The sequence below is a fragment of the Aplidium turbinatum genome, chromosome 9, assembly GCF_918807975.1.
Source record: "Aplidium turbinatum chromosome 9, kaAplTurb1.1, whole genome shotgun sequence".
Classification (NCBI taxonomy): Eukaryota; Metazoa; Chordata; class Ascidiacea; order Aplousobranchia; family Polyclinidae; genus Aplidium; species Aplidium turbinatum.
In genome coordinates, this window is record NC_137480.1 from 25,074,355 (window position 1) to 25,089,134 (window position 14,780).

The window sequence follows — 14,780 nt, forward strand, 5'->3', positions numbered from 1 at the left end:
ACGGGAGTCGCTTAGCCAAATCCAAAACAAAACGTCCTTCTAATTTATCACGCTGACCATAAGCTTTCGCGTAAAGCAAACACTGCGACAATTCATCTTTAAACTCTTTCAAATCACTGGAAGAGATAGAAGTCAATTTGCTACCATAGCGATACTTTCTAATTTCTGGTTCTGCGAAAAGACCTCCACGAACTCCAAAACGTTGGGACAAGCGAGCTAACGACATTTCTATCCTGTCTTCCTCTGACAAGCCAGGAGTGTCAGAAACCAAATTAGCAATCGTTTGCGCAGCTGTTCTAACACAAGCTGCTTGCAACAAAGTCAAACGAGTTCCCTTAAAGGGCGAAGCTGCCATCAAGGCCATAACACGATTTTTAAAGAAGACAAATGGCATATTATTACCATCGTAACCAATCAAGGCCGCCTTATCGAAGAACGTCCTACTATTTTGGTATTCAAAAAAGCAATCCTGCTGTTGAGAACTCGATTTAGCGGGAGAAGACAAGCTATATCCCTTAAGGGGCTGAGTGGGCTCAGTCACATGCACAGCCCGATCACGATCCTCACACACGTTAAAATCAGGAGACGCGATACGCCTCTCACAACCACCCAAATTACGTGTAGCTGGGCGATCAAAAACTAGCGGCGCTGAAAACTGTGAAGGGGGCAAAGCATTACTGCTAATGGCGGCCCCGTGACCTGTACGCTCTGGGGGAGGAGTTCGGTTGTAATTTGCAGACCTTGGCTCTACAGCCTTCGGAAGACCCTTAGCCGTGGCCCCGAGACCTCCTGAAACAGCTGGAAAACATGTGGATTGTACAGGTCCACTTACGGATTGAACAGGCGTGTGGAAAAGGTTAGGTAAATTAAACTGTGATTGATGTTCACTTCTGGAATGCCTAGAAGAGCCCTTCCTAGAGCTACGCCGGGAGCCCAACTCAGAACGATATTCAGCTAAAACTACCTCTTTACGTTGTTCGGCCCTCAACTGAGCGTCTTTGAGTGCGAACTTAGCAGCTCTCGCTTCGGCCTCAGCTCTCGCGATGGCCTCAGCTCGTATGGCCTCAGCTCTCGCAGCGGCCTCAGCAGCTCTTGCTTCGGCCTCAGCTCTCGCGGCGGCCTCAGCAGCTCTCGCTTCGGCCTCAACTTGGATCTGGAGCTCCTCTCGTCTTAACTGTAGGTTAATTTGTGCAACTATCCGTGACGAGCTCTCAGACATCCTAGTGCTTACATTTGAGGCGCTATCCTCAGGATGTATGTCAGCATCCAACCTATCTGACAACTCACTTTCTTTTTGTTCGAAGTTATTTTTTAACGAGTTAAATTCGGGATCTACCCTATCACGAAGTTCTGCCAAGATTGCAGAGTTAACAATTTTACTCAAAAGAGCATGGAAATGCCGTAATTCCTCTTCTAAAGTAGATAAGTTAGACCGAAAAATTAACAGTTCCTGCTTATCACTCAAAGAACCTAGGGCCACAGAAAGTTTCCCAATTTGAGTCAAAATATCCAGTCTAAGATGCCGGGCCTCTCGAACTGACTTAGCCTCATCGTTAATGGGTCCCTCCCCAGAATGGCCTGCCCGACCGCAAAGAACATCATCAGGCTTAAACTCAGTCGAGTCGACGGCGGTCGAGTCCCTGTCACCACCGAGTGTAGACATATTAAATGTTAGGGCTAAATTTAACAATTAAAAATTAAGTTACACAAACACACAAAATTACAGTAGTTATAAAAAACTTAACTGCAAAGACCGTAAAAATACAAAAAAGAATTTAAATGCACGATACCGTAGCTGTACGAGTATGTGAAGTCCAAACGTCCACAAAACTTGCTTGGATTCTTCCACTTGAATCTTCAAGCACAGATGGATTGCCTTTAATCTTCTTTCTTGCCAATAAATGTCAAAGTTATTTTTCTTCTGTACCAAACTGAGAAGAAATGTCTTTACTTTTTAGCTTAAAGTTCTTCAGTTGCCTACCGAGAAGAAATGTCTTTAATTTTCTTTGCTTCTTTAGACTACCAACCAATAAGATCTTCTTTTATTATTTCTTTGCTTCTAAGTGCTTCTTAGCCTACCAACTACAAACTTCGTCTTTTATTTTTTCATGTGCTTCAAATGCTTCTTGGCCTACCAGCTAACAAAAACGTCTTTTATTTTTTATGGTCACAGCGGTAAACCATAATCTCTTCTTGGGAAAATTTTAACATAAAGTTCCCGAATCCGTTCGTCTGTATATAATGACCGAAGAAACACACACTTGAACTTCTTTTCAAAAAGTGTATTCCTGTAAAATTAGCCCGAGGCTACCGAAAACGAGGGGGTGCAACGCCTACACCACTTAAACTGTCACTACACAACAGATTACTTGGATAAAAGACGGAACCTTTGTCCAGCTAGCAAGCACTAAGCCAACAGTTAAATGTGCGGCCAACTTTCAAACAATCATTTTACGAATGACCAGAATAGATAGCAATATCTCAAATTCACGTATACAGTACTGTGACGCAATAATGAAAGACAATTATGAAGTCATTCCAACAGGTGTTTAAAGCTGATGTAATATTTCCTGTTTAAACAGGCCCAAACAGGCCCAAACAGGTTTGACACAATTCTTATGAACGCTGGTGCAATTTTGGCACATGCTTTAGGAATTTCCATGACGTAATATTCAGTAGACTTGAACGGTTTTTATATGACGTTTGATTTGGTGAAAATTGTCGGGAACACCAAGTGCTCCACACCCTGGATCTGGTCAGGTCAGTTTCCTTTGATTCAAAAGCGCCATATATCAACAAAAGGAGACTAAATGTAACTGCCAAAACAATGCATTGTACAACTGTTGGTTAGATTATGGCGCAATCAGGATGGTAGCGAAATACCATTCGTAGGCCAGGCCTAGTCATGTACCAGCCACCATCCCGTCTAGGCTATATCTAACTACACATTCATGCACACTAGTGCGCAGAGGCAGGCACACTCTGCTACTGAGGATATGTAATTGCGGGGAGTGGTTGATCGAGGCTAACTATATGTTTTGTTTGTTTGTTTTTCATATCTTTATCCTGCATTGCGGGAAAGCGGACTTGAGCGCTATACATCGGTGTACGCCTTCCGACGTAGGCCTACACCTGACCCAAGCTGCAGCCGATGGCAATATCTGTTTCTGGTTGTCTACTCTACTTATGACTTAAATTTGGTACTACCCATTACTCGAAATCGATCACTGTGTAGAGGCAATTATTGTAAAGTTTCTTGCCCAGAGAAACAACAGCAAGTGCGGGTGGCTGGAGTCGAACATGCAGGCTCTCGACTGCGAGCCCAACGCGCTAACCACTCGGCCATCTTTACAATCTGAATTGCTACATTTTGCTTTGTTGGTTGCTCACATTTGATCATATTGTATTTACTGTGTCATGACTCCTGGGACTTAACAAACAGTGCGCCCCTGTTTGCAATTGCACCAGTGTTGCCAGATTCTGCCGCAGACTTGGCAGCACTGAATTACACAATGAACCATATACGGTATGGTCTATTGTAGTGCGGAAGGTGACAAAAAAGTTGGTTTATCATATCAAAAATTATACCTGATAATTTTATTTCTGATGGACCGTTTGTAGATTGTAATTTCTTTTCCACTGATGTTTGAGCCAAGGGGACCCTCATAGAGAGGTCCTCATACATTTTTGCTGTTTTTGTATGAACTTTGTCGTAACAACTGCACTGACTTCTTTTTTCCATATTGAACATTACAATAAACAAGCAGGTAAAGCATAAGAAACAAATAAAAATTAACGTATAACTTTTCCTCATTCTTGAATTGGTTGTTATGTGTGATTTTTAATTTGCTTGAATTGGGAACTTTCTGGAAGAGCAGGAATAAATTAATAAACTCCAATTGTTGTAGGTTATTGCTTAAAATAAAGAGGAGAAAAGTTTGTTGTTTTGTTAAGTGCAGTAGCGTGCGTTACGTTTATTATTTCACGTCACACCTATCACGGTACAGTGACGCGTACGGAGCACTGGCCCCAGTGGCGTCCGGTAACCCATTTTTTGGGTGTTGACATTTTTTAAAAAGCTTGAAACACATGCTTCATTTGCACAGTGACCATATCATATCACATCCGTTTATTTTGATATGATCTGCACAGCTATTGAGCAAACTGAAGACTTAGTGCGTGTTTAAAGCCCGGTAAAAAATGTAAACACCCAAGTGGCCACCGTACGCCACTGACTGGCCCTTATGCAAGCAATTGTGTAGGTTTGAAGCAGCATATTTAGTATTAGAGGTTTGAGGCAGAATATTTATATTAAATTTGAATATTTAGACTATTGTAGAAGTTATATCGACACATGTAGGCTATGTAAAGAATACCACGGTAACTTTTAATTGGACAATTGGATACCTACCACAGGCCTAACTGCTATAGCCCTAACTGCTAACTTATCAAGTTCTTGCTTCGAATAATCTTTTTTAGATTTTCTGAGAAACTTTAGTTTTTCTTAGTGCACAAAACTAACCTTTTTTGTATCTTCCATTATAAATCGCTTAGGCTATAAATTTGTCATGTTTAGTTGGTTGAAATCTTTATCCCCGGACTAAGTCAGCCTCTGAAAAGTGTTCCTAGTAGATTCGCATAAGCTTCTAATTTTTTTCTAAATTATCTTAAATTTTTTTAAGGTTCTGCGACGGTGCCAATTTTTTTAAACTTAGCAACTTATTTCGGTGTCAAGGAAGCTTTAACGTTTGTGTTTTATCGCTTCTACCTTTTTCTAATCCTCTGCTAGCTCATTGTTGAGGGTCTAGGGGCGTCTAGGTGGTACTTTTGGACCCGGGCCCGAAATATTTAAGGGGCCCGGATTTAAAAATTTCCACGCGACTTCAAACATTATCAAGATCTTAATATAATCAGATCTAAAGAATTTGTCATCAGAGGTTAAAACAGCCATTTCATCCGTCAGATGGTAAAGTACCGGGCCCCTTTTGGGTACCGGGTCCACTTCAGCTTTCTGGTGGTAAAATACTCCAAAAATAGCCACTTCAGCCACCACGCAGTAAAATAGGAATTTAGTCTAGTATAGTGATTTCCCTAACCACGAATATTACCCGAAACACAAATTTCAAAATAAACAGGCTAATATTTGTTCAAACTCAAAATCTGAAATGGCACAGGTAAGAAGATTGCTATCTCTATTTCTGTACTAAAAATTAGACCAAAACCGCTTTCAGCTTGCAGCAATCAGCAAATGTTTGACCTTCTAGGCCTAAACACCTTTCCCAATCAAATTGAAAACTTTCTGACTCTCTGCACTAACTTTGCTGTAAATTCTCTTCTGGTGAACCTAGAATGACCAGTGAAATATCAATGGAATCGGGAAGTAATACTCTAGCGCCATGTGACAAATAAAAGGTTAAAACAGCAACCGCTAGATAGAAATAGTAAGTTTTGCGGTTCAAGAAATTTTAAGATTGTGCAAGATTTGTTAAATGACCATGGTTAAACGACATCAATAAAAGTTTAAACACAACCTTTGTATTCATAACATTGTCGATGAAGGGGGCCCGAAAATAAATTGGTACCGGGCCCTAGAAATCCTGTCAACGGCCCTGTTCAGCGGCACCCAGTGAATGGAATAATTCCCCAGCAACAAACACTTCAACAACCGGAAAGCTTCACTCTGCCAATCTCGGTAACCAGCCCTGCGTAAAAAAACTCAACAAATATGCGAAACTACCAGGAATGAACTATCAAAGCTTTGTCAGTCCGAGGATAAAGATTCAAATCCAAACAAAACAACTAAGATTGCCAGAGTAAAGTTTCCGCTTTTGAACATGCGCAGTTGTTACTTGCATCAATTTACTTATGAGTTGTCTACCTAGATTTGAGATATCGACTTCAGTTATGTTGCAAAGAAGTGGCGTACGTTTGCCAGCATCACTCTTCCTCCACTGAGCTGGCAAGCAGTCACAGAAACACTAAAGCTGTTGTGAATAACTTGCAAAGCTGCTTTATAATGGCCTGAGGCAACTGGAAGACGCGACATAAGATTGTGACTTCATATTCAGGTCAAACAAGAAAACGACACGAACATTATTTTAAACCGTCTCGGTGACTCGATATCCTATTGTCACCTACACTACGTATTTTAGTAACATTACCGCACACTAACAATTATAAAATAACTTGTGTTCTTCTGGTAACTGCACAAAACTACCTGATGTTTACTATAATTATATTAACACTGTTATTTGTGTTTTAACAGCACTCAGTGTTTGTAGTGCTACCAAAATCGAAACATTTCGGTTGCCTGCAGTAGCCTAACAAAAATCACTATTGGTCGGAATCGATTGTTTTGGATGTGGTCTACCTATCAGCGGTGGGATGGCGCAGTGGATAATGCGCTCTCTTTCCAATTATGCAAACCTGGTTCGATTCTCGGCTTAAGCTGGTTGTTGAAAACACCGCTCACCTCTACCCAAGGTGTAATAAATAGGGTGGGCGTAGTTGCTGAAGGAAAGGCGGCCGAGAGAAAGGAACTGGCCACCCTACTTTCGTTAGTGCCGAAGGCTTAGTATAATGAGAAACGTATCGTCTCATCCCCCGGTGCTTGGATCAAGTATGGGCAGGGCCAGATTTACCAATAGGCTAGGCAGGCTGAAGCCTAGGGCCTCAACGTCCAGGGGCCTCGAAATTCCGTTTCGAAGTTTGTAATTCTTTTAAAAACTTGACAAGTTCAAACCCTACCTAAAGTATATTATATAAATCAAGCTTTTCAGAGTAGAAAATTTTGTACACAACTGGTTTCAACCACGTTGTAAACAGCCATTGTTACGTCGTTTGCATCTGCAAACTGTCATTTGCAAAAAATGGAAAAATTGGAATTTGTGTTTATGTTTCATTTTTGGTCCATAGTGCTAGGTCGTTTTTTCAGGGTTAGCAAAACCCTTCAGAAATCTGAATTGTTATTAAGTACTTCTGCCGAATTGTTGGCTACAGTTCACTTGTAGACTTTCTATGCGAAATTAGAGATGATTTTGACGAGTTTGATCAGCAAGCAAAAGCAACCTTGCCGAATATTAACTACAGAGCTGTTACTATTAGACAAAGAAATGCACCTGACGCTTTAATTGAACTCTCTTCAAAGGAAAGGTTTAAAACAAATTCCTTTATCCCTATATGCTCGACGCACTAGAAGCCAATTTAAGAAGAAGAGCTAATTTGCAGAAATGTTCCTCTTTGTTGCTAATCTGAAAGCAACTAAGGTAGAAATTGTACGAGGCGTAGAACTTTTAAAGGAATCGTATCCGGAAGATGTTGACCCGAAACTTACTGATGAACTTCTATATTTTCATTTGTACGTGAGACAAACACAAAACCAAGGGCTTGCCGGTACAGAAGAGCAATCTATTTCCTTGTCTCATGTGTCTTCGGTAAGACACAAGCATGCCTGAAGGTTGACACGAAAATTGGCTTCTTTGTTTTCCCCTTCACTTAATTTAAACCTTCAACCACCAGGTATAAGCCTGAATACGACAAACAAAAAAATATGGAGACCTTTATGAAATTACATGCAAGGAAAAAGTTAACACTGTCTTTCCTAATGTTAAAGCAATATTAAAACTGTTTCTAAGCTTAATGGGCACTAACTGCTCAGGAGAGAGATCTTTCTCAAGGCTCAAAAACATCAAAAATAATCTGAGATCGACAATGTCTCAGGAAAGGTTGTCCGCACTGAGCATTCTGTGCATTGAGAGTGACAAACTTAAACAGATAAATTTTGATAAACTTTTGCATGATTTTTCTTTGACGAAAGCTAGAAAAAAAATTAGGTAGCCTAGTCTTACTCTATTTGATGGCTGTAACTATTTCTTATGTCCTCGTATATAAAGTTTACAATTATTGTAACGGTTGTTTGATCAAAGAAATTAAAATTAAAAGCAAAACTGCCTTAACTAAATTTTTATTCCATTAATTAAAAATTTGCATCCATGAATGTGGAAAATGAAAAGAACGAAGAGTTTAATGCACTTATATTTTTAACATTAAGCAATGACATGTGATTTGTTTAGAGAGAAATTCTGAGCTCAAAAATAGGGAGGGGCCTCACAAATGGAATAGTCTAGGGCCTCTCATGGTCTAAATCCGGCCCTGAGTATGGGACTCACCTTTCCCTTTTTACTACCTATCAACTCGTCTTTACCGGATGACAATGACATACTTAGACAAATTAAATCTCTTTATTGCACAGCAAACAAATTAGGGAACAATATAATAAATGTTTACGAATAATAAAAATGTTTTGCTCTTATTGCACTTTTTTGTATGTATGTAGCCTACACTCTGGCACTAGTAGGCTAACCATACCATTGCTCTTCGATTCATTAATATAGAATTGCTTGTAATGATATGTTTCGAATTTTACTCAATATGCTTCGTTATGGTACCGGTAATGCACGTGACGGATGGTCAAATTGCAGTAAATGTTGCAACTTTTAAACTTTTCTTGTGACCAATGAGTAAATTCAGCAGAAGGCATCAAATAGAATCGGAATCCGTTGAAACTTTAAAGACTTTGTGGAAGCTGCAGTTTATGGAGTCGAGATTTCTCTTAAATCAATCTTGCGTGACATTTTTTCGCAGTGCTTTTTCAAGCAAGACACCAAATTGCTTTGAAGAAGGGGCTTAATACTAATAGCTTTCTGGGACCGACTTGTTGTCTCAGCGGTCCAAGTTGATATTTTGTGAGAAATTCTACCCCGCACTTGTTGAGTTGCAATAAGTTGAAGTAGGTCTGAATACTCTAAATCATTCCAAGGGAATAAAATACACCGGCAGGCTTACACTATTCTTTTGCAATTTTGTGCTGTTTGTATAATCGGTAACTAAATAGGCCGACCACCATGAAAAGAAGGAAAGCGGAAAAAAAAAAAATTCCAAAAGTGCCTTGCCATGAGATGTCAAAGTGGTGATCGAAGAAGTCTCTGCAAAAAAAAAAAAATTTGTAATAAACAAAATAATCGTCATTAATTAAACTAGTCCCCTACTCGCTTTGTGTAACGATTTGTGGCCTATTAGCGGGAAAGAAAATAAAAACTATAACTTTATAGAAACAATCATTTCAACCCAAACAATAGCTTGTTGTTTGTAAATCGTAGGCTGCAAAAAGTAAGTACCGGTATGTTGTAAAATGCGGCTCATTTTTACGACAGTTCCTTCCGAAATTCATTAAATTTACATATTTGCCCGTTCTGGTCTAAACTTATAATTGCGTTAAGTTGTCTATTGTCAGTCTATAATCTGCATTGATGATAACAAAAGTACCGCATAAGTTTAATTTAAATGCGACGAGAACAGTTGTTTCCAATAAACATTCCTTCAAAAAGATCTAGTGCTTTATTTTTGTAAGCGCAAGAGGGCGCTACATCTACTTACCCTTGATCCAGGCCCTGGTCGATGTCAGAAAGAACATGAGCTAGCAAACAGCTTTGCAGGTACATGCAGAGAACAGTGCTCAGATGGAAGAAGTTATGTGATTGCCCCATTATGTCAAACCGCCCTGCACCGAGAAACAACAATTATGATGTCACAGCCATGACAAAGCAACCAACTGCAGGTTATCAGTAAGCTGGATCGGTTTGCATTAAGGATTTTGATTCTCAAAGTTTCAAAGTATACCTCGAAAAATGAAAAAAAATAAATTAGCAGTAAAATCTTGAAGGAAAAAAGCAAAAAATGTCATGTGAGCTGTAATGTTTGTTTGTCGTATCCAGGCTTGCACCCAGTGGTTGAAGGTTTAGATTAAGTGGACAGGAAGGCAAGGAAGCCAATCTTCGTGTCCATCTTCAGGCATGCCTTTAAGTGTCCTGCCAGAAACACAGCCGCATGCTCTTGAGCGGTGTCGAACCGGCGACCTTTCGATTGCCGTTCCAGAGCCTTCACCACTCGGCTATGCAGCTCAAATGAAAGCATGATTATTTATTGATGAATTATTATTATAGATCAGTCCGCAACACACAATAATACCATATTCTCTCTTATTTAATTCATTTTTCATCAATTTTTTAACGTGAATGTGTGGACACAAAAGTTTTGATAAAGATTTATTTATTGAAAGAGAAGTGAAACTTACTAGAGTGGATTATAGTTTTGGTCGTAATGGATTGACCGTGGGAAATCTTTATCTTCCGACTGAGAAAGCCTTTTTGAAAGCTTAATCTCCTGCCTGTCTTACAGGCTACTTACAGTAGCTTAATTGTAAAGACTTTGAACTACTTTGACTGGTCCGGTCACCGAGATAGACAGAGCGAAGTTTTTACAAGTTTTTTAAGTTCTGTTAACTGTAAGCTAAATTATTCTATTTACTAGACACCGCAGCATTGAGAACTTTACTAGAAGTATGTTGCCGACCGCACACCACGAGAATTAAACTCTTGTTGCTTGACCGTTCTGTATCTTATTGCAAAGTGGTTTATACTGAGTTATCAGAGTGGACCATCTCCTTAAAATAACGTCATAAAAAGCATTTAATTTATACTGAACTTTTCATTCGTCTCCCATTCGAATCACTCTAAAAGGTTACCTGGATACTTGCATTCAGGATATCTTGAGGAATAAAAAAAGGAAGCCAATAAAAGGCTGCAAAACTGATACGAAAAGAGAAGAGTATTGTCACGGCCAACCATGAAACTTGGATGATCCGTCAACTGATGCTCTACCGTATAGATGTAATACCTTAATTAAACCAAATATTAAGCTTAATTAAGCCAAAACAATTCTCCGTGATGTTACGTTGTATTTACGTTGTAGACACGTTATTATAGTCATGCCTTTGCGTTGACTTCCGAGTTCGCAGTGCAGTGACTAATATTTCGGTTGATTATTACGAATCGTTGCTTAGACTTCTGATGAATTCGAGTCACGTTATATTGGTCAGTACAACTGATTGATTGGTTTGATCTTCTCGGACTGATGGGAAAGCTGCTGAATCCGGGCAGCTTTGTATACTTGTAGAGGCTTTGAACCAATAGCGCAGGTCCGGTCAACGAGATTGATAGATCAAAGTTCCCGACTGTTGTTGAAGGGTTGTTGCCGGAGAATTATTCCATTCACTTGGTGCCTCTGAATGGAGAGCAGTCCTGAAATGCGTTGCTCAAGCGCACACACCGAGTGCTGAAACAGCACCGCTTGATTTCGGTTGGTGAGCGCAACCAATGAGCTTTTTTCTTTAAAAGTTTTATAAATTTTATAATCATGCAATAAAATGAACAACTATTTATTTTCTTTTAGTTTTTCTCAGTGCGATATCTGAGCCTGTTTGAATGAGAACAAAGTTGATATTCGAGCAGGAATTGCAGAAGACAAACGCGAAGCTCTTGTGATTTTGATTTTACACTGGTGTTCCATAGAATACTAGTCAAACTAGTAAATTTCTCGCGGAACACCTGACGATCTTTCAAGGAACAGTAGTGTTCCACGGAACACGATTGACGCGGAACAAAAGCAAACTTTAAAAGAAAGTTCCTGATTTTCTTTCATTTCTAGACGTAACCAATCAGGAAATGACACCTAGACACTAAGAAGTAAGATTGTGTTGAACAATGTATTTGATTGATATTTTGTTGAAAGAACGTTTAAAAAATTTAGAAAGAAGATACAAGAAATTATCTTTTCCTTTTGCTTGCTACCAACCCTGATCTCACCTTATCATGCATGGCAGGAACACAATTCCTATCCCCATCGCATAAAGAATAGTCCGAATCAATGGCGCCTTCTTGTGGCAGATATTCTCCGTGTATATTATCGCAGAAATAGAAGCTATCACGAATGTCATCATAGAGACGTAATACGTCATAGTAGAAGGACCTAAATTGAAATAACAAGAATTTAAATGCAAATTAGGATTTTTTCATTGATAAATTTCTTATCTAAATACTAATATTCATTTCATAAAGTTTGGTGTTATCATTTTTGCATCACAAGCAGAATTGAATTCTTGGCAAAGAAACTATGAGAAACTTTTTACTTAAGTATAGGCCTATTTAGGAGTCTTGCAAATGCGATAAATCCTTGAATTGTATCCCTGACTCCACAAGACTAGGAACTACTGAAATGCAAGGATTAGCTGATCTTGCTAGATTTAAAGTATTTTCATGCAGAAATAACAATAAACAAAATATAACCCATAAATATAAATAAATATAATTAAATATAAGCAAATATAATCCAATGAAGCTTCAACCGCTTCTATCGTTTAATTGTAAAAACTTTACCTTTGCAATGATAACGCATTGGACACAAGTAATATTCCAACGGAATCATGATTGACAATCCGTAAAGGTATATCGCCGCAAAGTCGGCACTGAAACAACTGCGTTGGCTTGCATGGGAATGGGAACAGAAAATATGTGCTCCGGTGCTCACAGAAAGAACAAAACAAATTCCTAAAAGCAAAAATATGTTCTCATGAAATGTAACCAAACTACCTGGTTGATTTTTTCTTGTTGAAGATAAGGACTTTGTCCAAATCATTGTTATCCATCACACGTTTGCACTTCATCACTGCAGTGATTGTCTGTGCCATGGCACTTGAAATTGATGTAGCCTATATCTTCAAGTTAACCAACCAACTAGGGCTTTACATGCTTGGTCTTATGTGGATGTGAGATCTTTTAAAGGAAAATATTTTTTAACTAGTTTCTTACCGATTCCATGAACATAGAATGGGTAAAAGATTGGATCAAAAGAATTGTCTGTGTCTTTGATGAAAGCATAAAATCGGTAGATGAAGAAAATTAAAGGGATAAAATGAGTCCATGCATTCATCGCTTGGTTGTTAGGATAAAAGATACTACAAGTAAACAAACTGTCAATTAATGGTTTTATTTCCAAAGAGATTATCCTACACGTTTGAAATATGCAGAATGTACACCAGACGAATACAATAGCGCGCAAAGTTTCCATGTTGGCAATGAAACAATCATAGGGTTTTCAATGGATGAAATGTAAAGGTCTAGCCTATACCAGCTGATTACCTTCCTGTGGCAGTGGTGAATTTGTTACTAAAAATTTGTTTAAACATTTCACACCTACAAGTTATTAACTTACAATTCCACATTAAGCCTGTGCGGGCGAGGTCTAAGCTTGCAAAAACTCATAAACGGATGTAAACGTTTTTCTGCAATATATTTCATACCCCTCGCATTATTGTTACCGAGAGAGCAAATCAGTTCTTTTAAAAAAAAAAAAAACGTCTGGTTTACTGTCTGGATACTTACAATTAGCGCCTTCGTGACTAACTCACTCCCTTTCTCACCAATGCGCAAATGATCCTACCCAAACTCACGGCTGGATATCAGGCCTGGACAGACAGGTAGTCTATGCTTTGTACAATGTACAGTGTACTGTGTACACCAAGCGTAATAATTAGGAATCTCAAAACTCATAAACCTTGATTTAATATTAATAGCCTAAATATGTAACAAATATAAAACCTGATACCGGTACTCTAGTCATATTGGGTCGAAATGAAAGATTTTACATTATATAATTAATAATTATAACACTTGGGACTTAGGAGAGGTATACGCTTCTAATCAGCGCACCAGTAAATGATGATTTTCATAATGCGCTTCCATGATAAACACCGCAGTTGGATTTCTTTGTTTATATGTGAGAAATAATTAGGAACAAAATGGTTAGAACGCTTTGTTCATCTAAGCATAAAATGAAGAGTACAAAATCAGTTTACTACACTTTTGGCTGTTTATTTTTGATGAAAAGTATTATTTCGTTTTTGTTCCTGATGTAATTTAAATTGTTTTTTAAAATATTCTTAAATTGTTTTTCACCTTTTCAAATAATACGACACGGGTTGACATTCCTCCCTGTAGCCGGATATGATGTAATCCATTCTTTGCGACGGCCGGACATCAAGATAGCTTTTGTATTGACAGGATTGTAGCCATTTTTGGTGCAAGGTTCTGCACACAGATTGCATAATTAAAAACGCTTCAGAAGGTTTAACTCCGAGAATATTAACAGGTGATCTGTAAACCTATCGTTAGAAACTGACAAACTGAGTTTCATGACGTAGTATTTACCTTATTATTGCATAGTAGGCTATTCAGCATTCACATCGAAATCGTGGATTTTAACACGTACTCCTTAAAACACCAGTCTTTCCATCTCTGTTTAAATTCTATCTTTAAGCTACGTTTTCTGTTGTCAATGAACTGTACTCTGTACAAAATAACATGTAAGCTACAATGCTTCCGCAAATCAACTTACCTCACATTTTCGCAACAACGTTTTGCGAAAACTGAAATTGACATGCTGGTCTGAGACTTGGATATTTGGTTCGCGTTCACATTTGCATATTTCAACATTTTTGCAAAAAATTAATACAAAGCACCAAAATTGTTTTTTTTTTAACTTAGAAACACTGCAAATTTGCTAACAAAATTTTCCACAAAGTAAAATATGCTAATTAGATTGATTCATTCTCTTTGCATCTTTGAGTGCAACAAATAGTTATATTTCAACCTCAACACCACCTAAACCCTCGCATTTCATTAGACAACATTCTTTATTGTCCATCAAGCGTCATAGAAGTCTCATTCAATTAAAGAAAACTTACGCTCAGCGTATGTATAAACGTCTGACGTCATTTCCGGTGACGTGCTTTGTTTGGCAGGACAGTTCAAAGAAAAAGTTCTTTGTTTATAAACGTGTCTTGTTTAGCCAGTCTGATTCACGTTTTATCTTGCCGGTTTATAGAA

The 14,780-nt window shown here is 38.4% G+C and overlaps 2 protein-coding genes across 2 annotated transcripts in view; both read right to left on the reverse strand.

Moving 5' to 3' along the window:
- LOC145776626 (carbohydrate sulfotransferase 11-like) overlaps nt 1–5,901 on the reverse strand; it is a 31,321-nt gene extending 25,420 nt beyond the window's left edge. The window contains exon 1 of the mRNA XM_082587856.1: nt 5,879–5,901. The gene's annotated coding sequence lies outside the window, so the exon portion shown is untranslated. The remainder of the gene's footprint in view (nt 1–5,878) is intronic.
- A 2,350-nt stretch (nt 5,902–8,251) lies between these two features.
- Nucleotides 8,252–13,912, reverse strand: LOC145777414 (membrane progestin receptor gamma-like). Its single transcript, XM_082588781.1, has 7 exons — nt 13,851–13,912; nt 12,705–12,850; nt 12,273–12,443; nt 11,703–11,865; nt 10,583–10,734; nt 9,436–9,559; nt 8,252–8,984 (listed from the first exon to the last, which is right to left on the reverse strand). Exons 1-7 carry the CDS (start codon nt 13,910–13,912, stop codon nt 8,846–8,848), a joined length of 957 nt encoding a protein of 318 aa, XP_082444907.1. The 3' UTR covers nt 8,252–8,845.
- Between the last annotated feature and the right edge of the window lie 868 nt (nt 13,913–14,780).